The sequence below is a fragment of the Manduca sexta genome, chromosome 19, assembly GCF_014839805.1.
Source record: "Manduca sexta isolate Smith_Timp_Sample1 chromosome 19, JHU_Msex_v1.0, whole genome shotgun sequence".
Taxonomy (NCBI): Eukaryota; Metazoa; Arthropoda; class Insecta; order Lepidoptera; family Sphingidae; genus Manduca; species Manduca sexta.
This window is the reverse complement of record NC_051133.1, coordinates 14,702,074-14,722,632: the sequence shown is the minus strand read 5'-3', so window position 1 is coordinate 14,722,632 and position 20,559 is coordinate 14,702,074. Positions and strand designations below refer to the sequence as shown.

The following is a 20,559-nucleotide window of genomic DNA, read 5'->3' as shown; positions in this document are numbered from 1 at the left end:
TAATTTAACGCCAGATGTCGCTATGCTACCATTACCAATAAAATAAATAAAAAAATGTAAGTCTAATTTTATTTCAACTGTAACCAAATATGTTTTAGTGAATATTTTTTAAGTTTTAAATCCTAAAGTAATCTCTAGCCTAATTTGTATACCAACATTATTTCCAATATTGGCTGTCTATTAACTTTCTTGTTAGTAAGACGGCAGACACGAGTACATTAAATCGAGTTCAGGGGTCATGTTTTAAAATAAACACAACTAAAAATATTGACAGGTAATCATTACTTTTTTTTCTACATCATTTACAATATGTAGGAACAAAACTTACAACATAATTAGCCAATATTTCAAACTTACATACGTCACAACGAAAACAAAAACGGAAAAAGCAAAAAAGATTCTAACAAAGTATAAAACAAACTACATATCTAGAGTTGGTAATTAACATTATAGAAAACTCTACTATAACCACCTGATTTAAAGAAATATAACAAAATAATTATGTTAAACATTCATTTCAAGACGATCCATCGACAAATAACTTGAAAGCCTAAAATATACTGTAAGGAAAAAAATCTTTATCTAAATCTCTTTGAGGGACCCTCGAAAGAGTCCAGAGATCTTAACAATAGATGAAACTCGACATTAGGGTGTTGCCTACACAATGCCATTTTTTATACAAAACATTACAAACTTATTATTGCAGTGGCAACACTAGAGTTACTGTCAAAGTATCTTTACGGCTGGGGCGTAGAGTCGATTATTGTGTGGCGTTTTATTGATTATTGGTAAAAATGTATGGTAGCAATTTGGGGAGAGTGGGGCGTTATCGCAGTGCGTCGTGTCCATCTATTTATTAATGACTTCCGGCGTCAGGTGCTCCCCTTCCGTCACTAATGATTTTTTTTTATTTACGGTTGTTTTAAAAAAGGAATGAATTGATATTTTTGTTGTAACAGCTATTGACCTAATTTCGGTGACTAAAGGTTTTTACTTGTATAAGTGATCAAATGTTTCTTTTACGAGTTCATAATATAACACCTTAATAAATGTATTTAAGTACCAATAAGCAATGTATTCAAATTAACACTATTTTTGAATAATTTACATATCAATAATCACAATTAAAATCATCTTTCACTTTCGTTCCTTAACTAAATATATCAATAAACTATCGCTCTAGTTAATTAAAATTAATAAACACAAAAAATACCTAAATATAAAAACGTCAAAGTAAGTATGAAGTTAATAAAATGATCTATTTCATACTCTACCAAAGGTTTCCAATGCGCCTGCGCCTCTACATATTCTATACCCAAACATCTAAACTTATATACCAACATTACCTACTATTAGACAATTTCCCGCACCCATATCAATTACGATACCATTGAACGCCATTTTGTTCCCTATCACCTCACGCTAAGCATTAAAACTCTACGCACTCCGTCAAGAACTAGGGATATCACTTACAATTCCAACGGAAACCCGAACAGCGAATTTGAACTTTATATTCACACAACAAAGTAGAGTTTCGAAAAATAATTATTAAGAAGAAGTGAGGTATCAGTTACAGGATTGGCTGGCATCGACCCCGCCCAGTAGGGCAGTATCCATTTCACGCGCACCTAAAGTCCACCCACTGTGTGACCGAGCACATAACTAAATGTAATCGATACTGCGTAAGTGGCACATAGCCAATCGTACATTACGCTGTTGTTAGTACCACTTAGGCATGCGTAGACGCTCTCCGGTTTGTCTGCGTTCAAAAGCAATGTTCTAAATTCGAAATTTCGTAGCGTGTTTTGTTTTACTGGGAAAAACTATCAAAGGAACTTTTTCCATACAGCCAGTTCACTTGATCCCTAGATAACGAACTGCATAGTTTATTTTACTTGTATGATTTATGACCAATAATTCCAAATAAAACTAAAAAAACACATTTACGTTATAAATAAAATTAGTAAAAGGGAAATTAAGTAGCTCAACGTATGACGGTATCATCATAATCTAGGAACTATAAGGATCCTTATAAAAGTGCCATATATTTTGTATCAAAATTTAAGCGGAATTCAATTTACAACAGACTTATCTCCGTTTAAAGTAAATTTAATACAGATGTGATCCTGATTTAATAAACTGTTTATGAAATAAAATAACAAAAACAAACAATATAATAATTTTAAAATTTATTAACAAAATCATGACTACCAATGGCAGCTGATACGACTGCTAGTACAAATGACTACTTCATACAATTATTGACAAAAGCTAATAAAAATATTAAACTCCATACGGCTAATTAAACATTCAATGCATCATCCTGAGCCATGAGTCACGCACGGTCCAGTTGGAATAACACAGCATCCGAAAATGTTTTTATAATCATCCAGTTTCTACGCAAACACATTCATTATAACAACAAACTCACCTTTCATCGCGTACAATTGATATGCCCCTCGTTTTCAACGCTACACGATTAAAAAGAAAAAGATAATTTTGAATTTAGAAGAACGTTTAAAAGTGTGCAGTCGACAATGGCAGGACGTGACCATAGACAATGGTGCGGACGCACTGGCCACTACTCAAGTAGCCATAGAGACGGTTAACGAGTAGTATCTGTAACGTTTGGTCAGCTGTCTCGGAGTGAATAAACCAAACCACTCGTTCCACAAATCTTTTCAACTCATCTGTTTAATTTTAAGTGATAATTTTCTAGTCAAGTTAGTAAGACTAACTACAAATAAGATTTTTATCTAAGCTAATATCTTCAAGAAAATTAACATGTTTAAACCATCTGTAGATTGCAATCGTGTTTTATTTTTATTTTAACTCGTATTAAATATTTATAACATTCGATAAATGTTTTCAAAGTTACAACGTTTGCTATAATCGTTACACACGGCACAACGTAAGCTACTATCGAATCAATCATGCTGCCGCATTTACAGGCAGCTTTATCTGCGTGTTCCATAAAGAAGTAGGCATAGATAAAAGCTGTCGGCGCAGGAAACGAGCGCGTCTTCCGTTCTACACCATATTCTGATGTTTTATTACATTGCGAACTGATAAAGCGTGCTATTTATGACTTTATTGCATACTTTACGTTGCCCTGGAAGGAAGGTGATAGGCGTGGTTAATGCTAATTTTGAACGATGTGTTTTTTGCGTGAAAGAAGTGTTTATGGTATTCAGCTGAGCTAGTTTGCGAAACTGAAGTCCTAATATTTTTGATAAATAAAACGTGCGATTAAGACGTTAAAATTGAGTTATTTATAAAGACTTATTTAATTCACAATATAAATTATCTTTTATCATGAAATTTTTATTACTAGCAATTAATTATTTGAAATCTTATCTTTGCCAAAGTACTCGAAAATTCTATCTAACAAGAAGTACGTAGTACACAGCGCTGTATAATTGCGCGAAGCAGCGTCGCCAGGACACGAGCCCTCTCACAGTAACGAACCCACTCCGCAGACTGGCACCTGCCTGTCACCACTCGGCTCGGAGCTCATTTAATGGTTAAGGATATTTCATAAAATTATATTTGCTGGAGTTAGACGTAAACTTAAGGGAATGAGGTTTTTTAAAAAGTACCATGATTTACTTTTGATTCTTTAAATAATAAAGAAAACATAAAGCACAAATAAATTCTTAAAAGATACCTCATATTTGCGAAATATCTCGATAATAACACACAAAGAATTTAAATACCTCAAAAGTAACGGAAAAATTCTTATAAAAAGAATTGACTCCAATATCTGGTAATAGGTAACTTCTTACCTTATATTATTAAAGTCAATGATAGATATTAACAAAATCCAACATTGCCAACTCAATAATACTTAAGAATAGCGATCTATGTTGTTTAAACCGAAGTATTGGCTATAGCAAGGAGTGGATTAATTAGTGCAGGCCGTCCTTCATTACCAACGCCCGACAAATTGCCTTCGTTAGCGAGTACATGTCGAGTGCCCGCTTGTGATGTAACCTTTATTTTTATTTTTATTGCCACTGTAATACGGTATTGATTTGAAAACCCAGCTTTTCCGATGAAGGCTGATAAAAAAAAAAAAGTAATACCCACTCTCTCATCTGAGTCTTAGGTGTAATATATATACCTATATTATAACTTAGATAATGACAAGGACGTTAATGTTGAGTCATCTCAACGTATAAACTTGATAATACCTGATAGAGTTTCAAAATTTCTAATTAATCATAGAAATAAATGAATTTTATTACCTACATAATTGATCATAATTATTACACACTACAAGTTAATACAGTATACTAAAGCATTCATGCAGTTTTCACAAAAACATGGGGTAAAAAATAAAATTAAATCCCCAATAATGAACATATTTCATATGAGAACAATACTCTATTCCTAATTTAATGTCCTTCTTTGAACTCTAAAACACTAACCCTATAAGGATCCTGAATATTAACTATCCCAAAAATCCATTAAAATCACATACCAGCACCCTAAAATCTCAAAACAGTCCATCATCACATTACTCAGTCAATATAACTCAATAATCCGATGACACGACGGCCCACAAAATGGCGGCCTACGCGACGCGCAAGAAAATACAGTTCGCTATCCGAGCTCAACAAATTACAATGGGAACGCAATATGATTACATAGAACGTCAATTGAACACAATAGCATCGCGTAGGTACATGGACGGGTGTAAAATAACATTTTGAATAAATCTTTGGGTAGGGGCCGCCATAATAGACATTAGTACTCGCTGTGACGCACCCTCGGCGAGGAAATCAACGTTTTCAATCCCGTGTACGGGAGCGATGTGGACGTTAGGAGCATGCGAGAGAGATATTAAATAACTGAAAAGTATAGATATGCTAAGAGCTCGCTAGATGCAGGCCATTTCTAACAAGTTGGTCTGGAAATCTTTAGTAACGGCCAAATTCAACAGTGAATTTATAAGGTCGAATAAGAAAAGCATAAGTGAAGATTAGAGTGTATATATATGACTCTATGGTACTACGTCATATACATAACGACTTTTAAGTGTCCACAGCATAAAGCGAAGATGACCACTAACCAGTCCAAGTATAGTACACCTTCACATCGCAGAACTGAAATTGAAGTAAGTAAGTATATCAAAAACTGACCAAATTAGCTATCGCTACTTCAAGATAATATCCTGCAAGTCTACTTCTTCATTATTTATTATCGCTCCTTGTAGTATTAACCGAATGTTGCAATACTAAATAGTTATAATAACAAATCCCTCATCACCCAAAATCATTTCATAAACTCGTCTAACAAGCATCCATACCAAAAAATTGTCAGTAAAGAATAGCCATAGAACGGACTCGCTTCATAAAATTAAATCAAAGTAATGTCCCAAACATTCCCTCGCGTGTGCCGGTTGCGCGAGCTCTCACAAACGAAGTTACACAGTCAAGTAGGTAACGAGTGGCTCTCGCGCATTCTACCCGGCAGCCAGCACCCAGGCCGGCTGTAATGCACTCGCAGAACACCGCGCCGCGCCGCCACGCCGCGCCCGCCGCGCCCGCCGGGTACGCTCGTGCGCACTCGCACTACGGAATTATACGATTTGAGATTATTGTAAAGAGGAATAATGGAAACATTGTGTAATATTGAAACAACGAATACGTATTACATGTATAATGTAAAATTTAAAAAAGTGAAATTTATTTTAATCATTAAATATATGTTACATGTTATTCAATTCGTATGTTTTTTTGGGTCAATTCAGATTCCCTATTTTGATAAAAGTAAGAAACCAACAACAAAACTTTCCTTATCTCTATATGATTTGCCCAGTGAAATCCCAGGAACTTTCAGACGATCTATGAATCCAGCAGCCGAAAAATGAGCCAAGTGCTTTCTGCAAAAAATTGCGCAAACACCCTATTGACACGACCAAGTAACCCTATTGAACCAGAAGGTAAGTGAAAGGGGTCTAGGCAGAGAATAGACTGACGAGAGATATTTAACCTTCAACAGTCGACACAATTCGGGCTTGTTAGAAACCGGATTACACAGACATCACCCCGGAACATGAGACATTAACGTGAATCATTATGTCTATGGATACAAGTATCCTTCCACCATTCTCTCATAGCACGAAAAAAACGTAGTGGATACATCTTATTTTACAAATGATTTACACACAAATTCTATGAAAATTTTGTTATGGATAAAATGAACGCTTGCCCGCCCGTCTGTCCCTCGCCGGCGTGTGTAACTCGCATAACGTAGTTACCGACCGCCCGCGCGGCGAATGCTAATGTTCCCGCGCAAAAAACCAAACGGAAAATTAAACACCGTCCGTCCGTCCTGCGTCCACATCGCTCCTGCATCGCCAATTTCATTTCAGAACAGATTTTTCAAAGTTAAATCCGCGTTGGGTTTGGTTGTTTCTTCTGGTTGTAAAAAAGTCCTTAATTGATACTTTTTAGTATTTAGGAAATATGAAGGAGTTCCGAATTTTGCTTATTGGAGGCGTCTGGGAAGTTTCTAGTGGAACATAGAGAAAATGGAATCAATGATAGAGAAAAATGACAGTCATCTTTTGAAGAAATTGGAAAAACATTCTTCTTCCCCAAGAGATTTTAGTTTTGTTTGACATAAACAATTTATGATAAATTGTTGCGTACAACGTTACTTTCTAAAGTAAACGATAAAAAAACATGTAAAGGCAATGGAACTGTCGTCTAAATCAAGTTTCAGTCGACACCTCATAAAACATTATATATGTTTACGCTTTATAAAAAGTTGAAAGAACGATTATTGCCATTCCGAAGAGAGACTCATAGGATTATAAGTCATATACCTAGTTTTAAACATGGCAGAAACAGGTTGGTGCTTTGAGCACAACATTATTACATGGAAACTCTATCTATGTTTTTCTATGACAGGTTAACGTTATAAAGTATTAAAAAAGGAGTTACATACAAAGAGCTCTAAGATTATATTGAATGGACATTGGAAAGATTGTCATACTAACATTTTGCGCTCATGCGACGGTCAATCTACTGTGAAATAGCATAATACTAATATGAAATACTTCATATTTTTTACCATATCGTGATTTGCACGTTTAATGAGCATATTAGTATATTTCAGTAAATGTATTTTGGTATTAATATGTAAGGACTCTTTGACATCTTGTTACACGGACATCTATATATATAAAAATGAATCCCTATTTCCCTTGGTCACGCCATCACGCGTGAACGGCTGAACCGATTTCACAATTTTTTTTTTTTTTGCTGTGTTTGTTATTGTCAGGAGAAGGTTCTTATGAAAGAAAAAAATCTATAAATTGCGCGGTAAATTAGAAAATTTAAGCAAATATAACGAAAATATTATGTTTATATAACTGTCAATTGTTTAAAATAACTGTCAACGATTGACAGAATGATGCAGACGCTATTTCGATCGGGCGGTCAATCATCCGAACCCGCTCATTAGGTCCGTGTCCATATACACTCCTTTCGACCGCGCGAAATGGAGGCGTCCACGTTCTGTCCTTACAGATCCAGAGGACGATATAACTCTGGCCATCCGCCGAAAGCACGAGCACTTAAAGCTCCTACACTCCACAAGACCGCAGTTCCGTCCTCGCCGCCGAGGACTTCGCCGCGTTCCCCGTCCTCCCGACCCTTCGATTAGTTCCGTCGGCCCGCGCGCCGGCGAAGACGATTAGGTAGACTGTGTAGGTCGCTCCGTGCACCTCGCGTAAACCCCCTAATCGCTGATGTCCCCAAACATCATCCCTCAGTGACCGTCCTGAGCCGAGGCCGTGACCCTTTAGAGGGTCGCCCTCAGCATGGTCACTTAATTTAAGGGTTCGAGTGCCTAAAGCATTCACCCGAAAGTCCGGTGTGTTTGTAAAAGCCGGCCCTGCCAGGCTAACAAACGTAGAGTCACTCAAAAAAAAAAAAAAAATGACAGAATGCGCGCTGCAAATTCATAGTTAAGACGGGACAACGTCTGTCGGGTCAACTAGTTTTAAATAAGACAACGACTTACCAATTGGTAATAACTTTTAGTACGCAAATTTGATCCTGAGGTCTATAACTAACTATACTGTTTAGTATCTTTGTCTACATATAATAAATAAGTATATTATATATCAACACTAACCTAATAAAGCTTATAACTAATCAAAGTATTGACGTTTAATTAAAGTTTGAAGACAAAATTCGATGATTGACGGGTATCTGATGAGACGATGAATCATTGAGCATTTTAACAGGTCCCTTTATCTATTACCGACTCGTTTACTTAATAAAATTCCTAACATTGACAAAGCACAACTGCAACTGGTAATTCAATATATTTAATTACACAAAACCTAGGTAAACAATAATAAAAGACTAATAAATTCATATCTACAAACAGTTATTCAAAGCAATGCCCGATGGAATATTATGAAATGAAATGATTTATTTGAATCCGTAAAATGTTATACATTATTTAGATTCCGTCAATATTAAGTCTACCACCAGTTCGGAAAGCAATTCTCACCAGAGAAGAACGGGCAAGAAACTCTGGTATTGCTCTATTCAAAATCAGTTTAAGGTAAAGACTACAATACATGATAAGGAGAGAAAAAAAATACAATTGGTTTTTATTGTTGTTTGAAGCATTTATTAAATTGACAATGAAACTATTTGTGTATTAAAGTAATAATTCCTAAAATACCGGTGCATATCACTAGAATAACACGTACACTAGCGAGTAATAAATTTTCAATCAGCCAGCACTGCACCCCAGTGTCAGTTAATAATTTAGGGAGCTCTGCGGGGCGCATGCCGCCTCCGTGTCGCATTATCACAATCGGCCCTTATGTACTGCAAGACATTAGCCGCCATGTTGCCTGTGAGTCCTGTGACAGACGTTACTATTGTTTCGTTACGAATATTGATGAAGGAATGATAGTTTAACATGCATAGGTCTATTAGGCGACACAAAACCATCGAAAACTCCATTGTGAAATGAAATTTGTTGGTTTCTTAAATGTTTTTATTTTTTTGATTTGAAAAATTATGTAAATGGCCGCGGACGTCTTGTTACCTAAGATTTAACTTGAATCTAGGCAATATGACCTATTAAGTACTATTTTGTAAATTTTTCAACATTTCCATCTCATTAATACCACTGTTTATTATTTCTTTCTTCAATTCATAATAATTGAAATTAATTAATCACACGAAGTGTTACTTTACATACAAAGTAACTAAACCTCCTTTTACGCCTTATAAGTACACTGTAAGGTATACACAAAGGTACAGAATCAATGAAGCTTCCCTTATATATTTGATGGGAGATACGGGAGGGCCGGAGGGAGAGGTCGTGTCGACGCATCCGACAGCCTCCACGGGGACAGTTAGGCTGCTGGCACAACGATATTGTAAAAACACCTTGTCAATATTATGGACTATTTAAGATTTTATGTTGACTCTTTTCTAGAGCTTCACCGCACGCGCTTAACATGAATTACATTATTATTTTATTGATACTAAAAATGGATATTTAAGGAAAAAATGACTACACAAAATAGTGTTTGCCGTAAATTTCTTACAGTCACTCACTATTACTAGACATGGTTTGAAACGGATCCACGGCATTATAAATAAATGAATAAATTACTTTATTTATCACGTAGGCGAACAAAATTGCACGAATGATACGTCAAAACAATGTAATATAAGAACATTTTTTAAAAATAAGAATTAAAATCACTTATACGGATATTTTAAATTAAGGATAAAATAATGACACAAATGAAATAAGTGATCATTTTTTGAACATAATAAAAAAACAAAACGCTATTTTGTGTTCTTCTTTCTTTGTGTTGCCATCCTAAAATTAATGAAATATAGATAGCGCGGGAAAGCTATCTCCGATCATTTGGTCGTCTCCCATTCATATTGTTACGTCACGTACGCGATTATCTCTCGATCTGTATATAAAGATACCCTGCGATTTAAGTGTAGGCAGAGAGATACAATTCGAATTAGTCTCGATACTTAACTGGGATATTCATAAACCTATATTTCAGATTGAATCTACCTGCTCGAATTCAAACTTTGTTATTTTACACCTAAATAAAGATTACTTAACAATGTATGGAAAGGATTGCCGAAACGAAGGTCAGAAGTTCGATCCCTGTCCCCCCTTGCCCATGCGTGATATTTATTCAGGTAGGTTTATGCGTACTTCAAATATTAGCATACACACTAACTCTTCCGCAATGAGTCGCTGTTATACTGTGAATCTATACGAAATATTTAAATTTTTTGTTAGTTCTTTTATTATTATTATATATTCTTTGTAAGATTTTTTATTATATTATATCATTATTATAATGTTTATAACATGTACTGATATGTTGCCATTTAATAAAAGGTTTTTCTCTATATTACTCCATGAAACGATTTTACGAAGATTTTAAAATGAACTAGGTCATCACTATTATATACACTCACGCCTTTTATCCCCGAAGGTATAAGCAGGAACGCAACTGGTGCAGTCCGCGCAACCGTGAAGTCTAAAGGGGCCAGCCTATCGCCACATCGGGCACAAATTTTTGGTTCCGGACTGATCTTGAGTAGAAAAACTGAATATCACTACCCGACCCGGGGATCGAACCCGAGACCGCGGCAGGCCTTCAATGGTTTAGTTACATTATAATAAAATATTGGTATTGCTGAATTTCACGTTATGTTATTTTATAATGTTTTCATCCCGATGTTATATTTAAAATGTTTAATGATGAATTACCTTCGCCTTTCAGTTCTTCTCTATTTATAGGATAAATAGATATTTTTGTTTGTGCGTCAATACGTTTTCCGTAAAGACATTCCTAAAGCAACACAAATCAATCATTTTCGTGTCACTCTGAACATGCATCGAATAATCATAATCAATTTAATCCTTTCAAATGTTGATTCCGCGCGCATGGGCAGATTTAAACTCTACAATACAGCGTGAATGCACTTTAGCCATCGTTACCGGTGGTGACTCGCCATTTCTACATTTGTCGTCCGTCGTTGATGGTTATTATCCTCTTTGCCGCGACTTGAGTGCCTGCCGTCTCGGACGGGGCTTAATTTGTTTTAAATAAACCCTTGTGGGCTCTGGCGAAGGTATATCAACTGTACAGCCAGAGAGAAATGTTTGGATAAATATTGTGATGGGTTTACGTGATGCGTTTGAAGGAGTTGTGGCTGTAGGTAATTGTTTTAAAAAACCCTAAAATGTACTTAGTGTTTATCTCCCACGGTATTTGCTTTTGTTAATACTCCGGTAACCATTTCCTATGACTTCAATCAAATCATATTAGGTACCAATTGACTATTATAAATGAGAACATGACCAAATCCAACCAAAATTAAAGAAGCACCTAATGAGTGACCTATTTTTTCGAACTCGTAGGATAGAAACCGTCCAGAATTTTCGATATGTGAAAAAAATTTAAACCTACACCATAAGTAATCAACGAAGCAAAAATCGAAAATAAAATAATATTTCTTATTTTAGACCGTGTTTTCGGTCTTATTATACACCGATCATTTTGTAAAATGTCGTGTATTCAAATACGACTAGCGACATCTAGCGGTACCACGCGGCATATAACACTTCATGGACTCCATTAGATAATTGCTTTAAACACAGATGGCGCTGTGCATCTTTTCGTTATCAATAAATTCATACAGATTAATTAAAATTAAAGAAGATAACTCATACTTAATGCTAAACAAATACTTAATAATACTTGGAATGTACAAACTGACATTAGTTAGCTTATCAGAGCGAGTTGTGGCGAGTTGCTTTCCGACACCCGCATAGTTAAGATAATTATACTTGGAACAAAAGTTTGATAAAAATCGATAACGATGCACCCGTCTGGCCGCACTCATTACGTAGAAGACCTTTGAGCTTCAAGTATCTCAGCGTGTTGTGTTCAAAAGACTAGTGTTTGAAAAAATGGGCGCGAATCACGAAGTTTTACAAGTGGTGTCTGGATGGCTAGCGGTGGAGTTAGTGTTAAAGTGTATTTTCGCGGGCCTGTGGCAGATAATGCAGATCGCTGTGAAAAGGTTATGGAAAGGCCATCGCAGGAAATCGTCCAAAAATTCTGCGCCGGTTGAACTTAGCGTCGATTCTTCTATCGGCACTCACTGTTATATTAAAATCATGGTAAGTTGGAGATCATTTTAGACCTATTTGCTGAATAATCATATGTTTTGATCGTAAATACTTATAAAAAAATTCAAATGACAACAAGACACATTAATTTGTTTAAATATATAACTTTTCTGAAGGTGGGTAGATAGACAGCAGGCGTTATTCAAATGTATAAGTCTTACATTCGTGTCCAATAAAATTTAAAAACCTGAACGTTAAATACAATGATAATTCAATTGAATAAACAGTGTAGTATAATGAATTATTAAGATTAAGATAAATAGTATAAAAACAACTTAAGTGATTTATAGTATACGAAAATATTTCTGTTAATTGCTACGCTTTCATAATTAAACCAGTGATTCGATTTTGATTGCAGTGATCAAGTTGCTTAGGCCATAAGAAAACACACGAATTACTGTTTTATATTTTTTATACCTACACCCAATTTGACGCAGGCGAAGCTGCAAATAAAAAAATGACTGCCTCGGTGGCGTAGTTGTACTGCATGCGCGGTACGACAGCGCTCTGAGGTCCTGGGTTCGAATCCCGGGTCGGGCAAAGTGATATTTGGGTTTTTCTGCTCAGTATCAGCCCGGAGTCTGGAATTTGTGCCAGATATGGCGATAGGCTCGCCCCCTATCACATCATTGTACGGAACACACGTGGCGAAAAGTGAGTGCCCTAGTTGCGCCTCTGCATACCCTTTCGGGAATAAATGCGTGATGGTGTGTGTGTATTAATAAAACATGTTTAATCGCCTTATTGGTCCGGTGACAGCGTATTTGGGCTGCACCAGGAAGTTCGGAGGTTTAACATACAAGACATCTTACTATTTTACTCAGTTTTTAAATTATCGGCTGTAAGTGATCCCTTTGAGAGCATTATGAAGTTTAAAAATAATCGCAGCGTATATTTTGGCTGATAATTTTCTCAATGATAAATCACAAAATTAAAATATTTTGAATCCGATCGTGCGCAGTAAATTTCAAAATTCGTAACAACAAAAATTTTCTGTTACAGGGCGTGAAATATCATTACGTGGAGACTGGACCGAAGTCAGGTCAACTAGTCCTCATTTTGGGAGACGCACCAGATGCGGGCCACTTATGGTGTCCTAACTGGTGCAACGTGGTGCGCAGGCTAGCAGAGTCTGGGTACCACGTGATTACCCTGGATCTAAGAGGCACTGGAGGGAGTGAAGGAGGTTGCCGTAACGACCTCTCACCTCCAAGAGCAGTGGAAGAGCTGTCAACACTCGTGAAGGCTCTGGGGGTGTCTGAGAGGCGACCTGCTGTTATTATAGGGTTTGGAATTGGAGGCATGTTGACTTGGTAAGTGTTTTGTATCGTAGCTATGGCCTGTCCGACATGATTTGGCTTCAATAGACATAAAATTGAAATATAACTTGCTAACACTTGGTTGGCGACAGAAATGAACAAAGTCGTTGCAAGTACCTAAACAAAGTTTTGCTATTATGAGAAACAATTATTTTTCAATCAAATTTAGTAGAAGTGATTAGCTAATTACCGTAACTTACCTAATTCTACTCATTGTATTACTTTTCAAAGTAAAAATTACTAATTTATTATTAACTATATTATACTAATTAGCTTTTATACAAACATAATTAGTTAAAAGATCTATAAAATACCGAAATCATTTGTCTAAACTCGAAACTGCAGTAGCTTTATTATAATTAGTTTCTCATTAGATGATGTCGAATATTGTCTAAATAAGCAGCAACAAGAACAGCTTTATAAAATAAATACATTGTAGACTTTAATTAAACATTACAGACTACTTAACGGTAAATTAAAATATTATTTATTTGATATAAAGTATAATTTTAGCAATCTTAAGATACACGGTCAATGCACACGTCAAATGTCACGTAAACCAAAATATATAACAATTATTCGAAGTGTGAAAAATATCATTATAATGATGTAAAATCGTTATCAATTAAAAATTCGAGTAAACAAACATCCTAGTGTTATCGCGAAGATTACGGCAAAAAATTGGAACAGCCGATGTCTCATGCGTCTGACGAATGCAACTGATTCAGACAAGATATAGTGATAAAACTTTTTAGAGTAATTACGGGTCATTGACTGAATGCAATTAACCGCCATTTTCGATAAATGATCCCAATCGCTTTTTTCGATCTATCGCGAAAATGGACCAATCAGAACAAAGCTTTTTTGACATGGTTACAAATTACTTATTGTGATTGGGATCGGGTATTGAAAACGGCTGTTAATCGGTAATGTTTGCATGTCATCGGTAATCTCCAGGACTACTATTGGTATTAATAAAATTGTTAATAATAGAAAGCCTGCCAGGTCTAAGCAGAGCACATCGCAGAACTGATAGCCGATGGAGCACAAAGGTTCTGGAGTGGAGACCACGAACTGGCAAGCGCAGCGTTGGACGTCCACCCACGAGGTGGACAGATGACCTTATAAAAGTCACAGGAGGTCGCTCGATGCCGGCCGCTTCCAATATATCGATCTAGAAATCTCATCTCATATCAAAATCATCTTCCGTTAGTCGATACTATCTTGGCGCGAATTCTCTTACCATCAGGTGCAATGGGGTAATTTTGTGCCCTTATAAAAATACCATATTACGCATAAAGACCAAACGTATACATATGACCAAATGTAAAGGACGTAAAACGAATATGAAACGTCGTCCTCACAAAGAATACATTCATTTGGGGCTTAACGTAGCTAACAAGAAATACTATACGTGTGATCTGCCCCCTCTATAATTTCTGTGTGCAATTTCCTTGATGAATTCATCAGAATGATAATACGCGGCAAGAAAATCGAAATAGGAAAACCCTACTCAAAATTACTCATCTACTTTTACACAAATGTCCATCTTCACTGGCTATATGACTAATTATTTCAATCAAGAAACTATCATCCAGGCGTTCATTTGTTACATCTCGTGTTGTTACGTAAGGGTGATAAACCCGCGTGCACACAAGTTTGCATGTGTAAACAATGTGTTTGTGACGATAAACGTCGGTTTATCAAGCCTCATACCATATTCATGGGTCGATGGGATTGAAATAGGTCAAGATACATTCATTTTATAAAATAGTGAATGATTATTTCCGTTAAGTTTGTGATTATAAGTTTGAAAGTTTGTGAGTTTGTCGGTGATAGGCCAGTGTTGGATCTTTTTTTTTATTTTTATGCACCTCGTACCCAGTAAACACATTTTCATATAAACGTAATAATTGAAAAACAAACGCTTAAGATTCATAGAGTAAGAACGAATTGTTTCTAAGAAAGTAGAACAGAAGGTGAATTTAAAATCTGTCTTTAGAAGTTTTTAGATGTTATCTTACCTCTCCCGAATATAATATGTAAATTAAAAATAATTACTTTATATCCACGCTCAATAATCATACTCCTACTGCGTATTTTCTTGTCGTAAGAGCTTTCCCACTGCCAATTATTTTGATAATATCATTTACCTTTATCAAGAATATCCATGTAACATTTATTACTCATCCAAATACTTTTAGAAAATATCCCATACTTCTTAGTATCGTATCGAATTAAAAAATATCTTAATCATTGATTCCATTATCAGTGTGACCTTTTCACGTATCAATTTTATTAGACTTTGATCTATGTTGTGATTAGTAAATCTGTTAGTTAAATTACTTATCAAACAACAAATATTTTATTAGTAACTAGGTATTGCTCGCGGATTTACCTACGTGTATGACTTTTCCGGGATAAAAATCCCTTTATATATTTTCTGGTCATAGAAAGTATCTTATATCTTTCCCATGGTCTCAAACTATCTCCATACCAAATTTCATCGAAATCATTTGGGTAGTTTTGTATTTATCGCGTTCGGACAGGCAGACAGATTTTGTTGTTTTATAATATTAATTTTGGAGCTATTTAAAATCCGTAAAATAGTTTTATTTCAATTGTTTTTGTTATTTTTCTAATAATATATTTTTAGATGACTACAACAATGGTTTTTCTTAAATCTGGTAATTTTTTACAAGCCGATTGTAATGATCCGTTTAATATTGTCTATGTGTACAAGCGGTAGCCTTGCTTATTTGCCCTCTCAATTAAAAAAGAAAAATAAATGAAATTTCGTATAAAATTTTCACTCTATTTTTGTAAGCAGTCTAACTATACCTAATAACCTATACTTAAAGATTATGTGGAACGAAAGCATTAAAGGAAATTCAGCTAACCAATTAAATTCTTTAATTTCAGGTATCTAGTCCACTGCTACAGTAAACTGATCAGTAAGTTTGCCGTAATAGGAGCTCCTCATCCGAATCTCTACTGGCAGTATCCACCGACCGCCTTCTGTCAGAAGGCACTCCATTTTATACAGGTAAATATAGTGCAACTTTACTATGTCTATCATATTTTTGTGTAGGCACGAGAAGCTATTGTCTTTCAGTCCAATAAAAGATTTGCATAAATCGTTCAAAAGATTTGGATGACAACAATACCTTCTCGATAAACATTGTACCGAAATACGCACAGTGGAACTCTAAACACGACAAATAAACACACATCACGCCTTTATTCCTTTTTATATGAAGAGTAGGCAGAGGTGCAACCAGATACCCACTTATCGCCATGAAAAACTTTATGTCCGGGATTTGAAAAAGCTTGTAAGACATAACAAACACAAAACTGCTTTACGGGTGACATCTTATCAATGACCATTGTATTTTTATATTCATACATCTGTTGATTAATAGTCTCTAAGTTAATTGCACTCAGCTCATTAATTCGTGTTATCTTCACTTAACTATACATTCGTACGTCGCTAGACCTGGAAATGTCACCATTAATTGTTTTATTGACATTATTATTAATTGCAATTACAGATAGGAGGTATGATAAAAATGTTTTATTTTAAACAATAACAAACTAAAGGAATGGAAAAGCTTTTGAATTGTTAGTTAAACGAAGACCACGTAGGTACCGACATGCACAGAGTTGGGTCCTCTTGCCAGATGGATGAATGACCTGGTAAAGTTCGCAGGAACTCTCTGGATGCAGACCGCATCTAACAGATTGGCCCCCAAATCTTTAATCGAGACATAGGCCTTGACTAAAGATAAATATAGCTGAATATAGGTTCAGCAGTGGACCTCCTGTGGTTGATGATGATGTTAATATGAAAACTCGAAATACTAAGCAATATGACAACTCTTATTTTCATATACAGATATGAAATTTATACTATATACTCGAAATACTTACGCAAAACCGTTTCATTTTCAGTGGCCATGTCTCCCAGAAAAGTGGTTGGCAGAGGGAGAACTCCAGGAGAACGAAGAAGGAAGATGGACCAGCTCGCGCGCCTGCGACTGGACCGGTGCCTTGAACTATATTAGAGGTAACACGCTTATATATTATTATTTTAAAAATAAATAAAATAACTTTTTTATACATCTGAATGCGAAAACCAGAAAATCGCTCATCTAAGGACGAACGCTCGGCAGTCTTTAAAAAAAGAAAGACACAAAGAATTAGACCAACTCTAAATAGGCATATGAACATATCCTTCCCTTTCACATACTCTTCCTTCTTCACTTCCCTCCCGGGATCATTGCAAGTAATAAGCCGGTGGTACCCCGGTGAAAACAGCAGCGATCTTTAAAAAAATACCACCTGTTAGGACAAAATACATAAAATCCAGACATTTTAAGCGTGTTATTGTTTGTAATCAGGGGCAGCATGGTGGCAGATTAAGCCTTCATCTCGCGCATTCCCGCCGGCGCTGCTCGTGGGGTCGCGCGGCGAGGCGGCGCAGCTCGTCAGCAGCGCTCAGCACTGCGCATGCTCCACGCTGCGACTCGTCGAGAATCCTACACCAGAGGACCCTGACCTTCCAGCAGTTATGCTAGAGTTCCTTGTCGGTGAGTCCAGCTTGCGTCAGGATCAAGCGACAGGACAATATGTTGGTTTGGTCTTCAATCACTTGAAAGGCTTAATGTATTCCATTCTTGGAATCTCCTTTTCACGCAACGACAAAAAGATGATAGATTTTATATCTTAAAATTGTGACTAGCCCATACCTATTCTAAGAAATTAGACTGGACAAATATTTTCAGTACGAAATGAAGATTGACCTTTTCGAAGAACGTCTGATAAGATTAGAAATAACTCCTAAAAATATATTTGACGCTTCCTTATAAAACTACGGAACCAAATAATAATGACATCAAGCTAGCGCCAAATTATCAGATTGAGAAATTTGTAAGAAATTTTCTAACAACTAGAAGATTGACACACTTTTCCTCTTAGTTCCTAAACAAGTTATGACAATAAAATGGCTGTTTTCATTTCAGCTAAAGAAAAGGAAAAGCCTATAGAAGATGTTCCAAAGACACTGATGGGCAGGATGCTGGGCGCCGTTGCCGGCAGAGGGAGGGAACTCACAGCCAGGCTAGTCCTCCAACCAGCTCAGGCTTGAACTTAAATCCACCAAGAGACTTTCTAAATTATGTCTATACGTACAGTAGAGGTTCTCAAGTACATAAAAAAACGACGACAGCCATCCATCATTTTGGATACCTTGAAATGCTGCGTCTCTAATCTGTAAACGGCAGATTGCAAGTGCCAATTTCCAGAAAAAGATGAAATAAGTCGGAACAAGGTTAGGTTGTATATTTTTTGTGGCAGAATAAGGCTTACTACCTTAGGTATAAGATAATTTAAGTAAAAAAATAAACGAGGAAAAATACAAATTATATTTCTGTTTACTCATGTCCCACTAGAAATCTTCTAGTGTCGTGATGGCATGTGAACTGAAAATGCTTGCCTCGACTGGGTTTTGAAGCTGAAATCCGCCGTTTCGAAGGCAAAGCGTAACTAGCTTGATATTATTTTTATGTTTTGTTTTAATTTTAAATTTTATTTGTATAGTTTATGAAATATTTTAAAGCTAGTTTTTGTATTTCATATACAAATTAACTTTTAAATTGTTATAGTAATATTTAAATTTGTACATATAGACATAGCAAGTAGGAATATAGATATTAAAAAAAAGTTTCTCAAAATGCATGACAAGTTTTACGTTTTACGGTATTTGTGTTTGTTTCACTGTTATTAATGTACATAGTATTATAGCTGTTTTCTTCTAGAGTCTTATTAAAGGCTAGGAAATCATGTCAAAGCGATATTGTTCTAGTTTTGTCGCGCTTTTGATATGTTCGTCTTAAGATTTATTTTTTATAGGAGACGTTTTGAGAATTTTCTCCGCTACCCTTACCATCTTATGTTAAAATTGGCATTAGTGTTAACGAATTAATTGTAAAATGTAAAATACTTTTTAATTTATATATAAATTACGGACTAACATGTAAAACTTTCCGATTAGGTTACTTAAATTAAAATACAATTTTTCATACGATTAAAAATTGTATATATTACTATACTTTGAAATAGATTTTATACCATAAATATAAAAAATACCGTGAAAATTTTACCGAAGCCACCAGTGTCGTAACGATAGTCGCATCACTGGCAAATCAACTACCCCAGCTTCAGCGAGCTCCGCAATTTTGTAAAAACGATTATTTTATTTATTGGGACCTACAAACAATATTTTAAAAGGGGTCTCATTTAAGTAATTTGCCACGTGCCTTTACTATGTACCCGAGTGGCGAGTGATAGTTGACGCAATGACGACCGACGCATAATCGCGACTGATATAATCTGTTTTGTGTGAAACCTATCTTAGCTGATAATACGGTCAAACGACATAGGTGCCTCTTTGAGTATTTTAGTTTCATTTATCCAAGGCATAATATAGTATTTAAAAACTCGGTGCTCGGGAACTGCTAAACCAAATATGTATGTGCCATTATTTATGTATTACGGCTTCGGTTATTAAGACTTATAATAATTTTCATTTTTATGCTCGAATTCTCATAATTGTATATTAATGTAATGTCATTATTATTTGTTAATACATGTTTAATTTTTTATGACTTTTTTCATCTATAAATTTCTTAAAACATTTGAACAAGGAATCGCATACCGCGAAAGCAAAATTGAGGGACACTGAATGGGTATCTGCATAGTATCTACATCTAAAATAGATTGTTCAATAAAGCAAACCCAGCTGTCAAAATCCTTCAGATATGACTTAAGATACTATTTGAAATGATGTTAACATGGGTTTATTATATTGTGAGCATCTTAAGATGACCCCATGACAGCATCTCAGCTGTTATCCCTCATCAGAGCAAATCTAAGTTGCAACAATAAACAGCCCTTACTGCTGTAAGTAATTCAGATTTCAAGTCCAAGAACATTAGTCATTTCTTTATTTATATAAAAT

At 35.5% G+C, this 20,559-nt stretch overlaps 1 protein-coding gene across 1 annotated transcript; it reads left to right on the top strand.

The window, feature by feature from the left end:
- The first annotated feature begins 11,812 nt into the window (after nt 1-11,812).
- Nucleotides 11,813-20,209, top strand: LOC115442058 (AB hydrolase superfamily protein YfhM-like). The gene is made up of 6 exons (XM_030167017.2): nt 11,813-12,213; nt 13,225-13,535; nt 16,464-16,587; nt 17,493-17,607; nt 17,942-18,130; nt 18,563-20,209. Exons 1-6 carry the CDS (start codon nt 12,001-12,003, stop codon nt 18,685-18,687), a joined length of 1,077 nt encoding a protein of 358 aa, XP_030022877.1. The 5' UTR covers nt 11,813-12,000; the 3' UTR covers nt 18,688-20,209.
- The last annotated feature ends 350 nt before the right edge of the window (nt 20,210-20,559 follow it).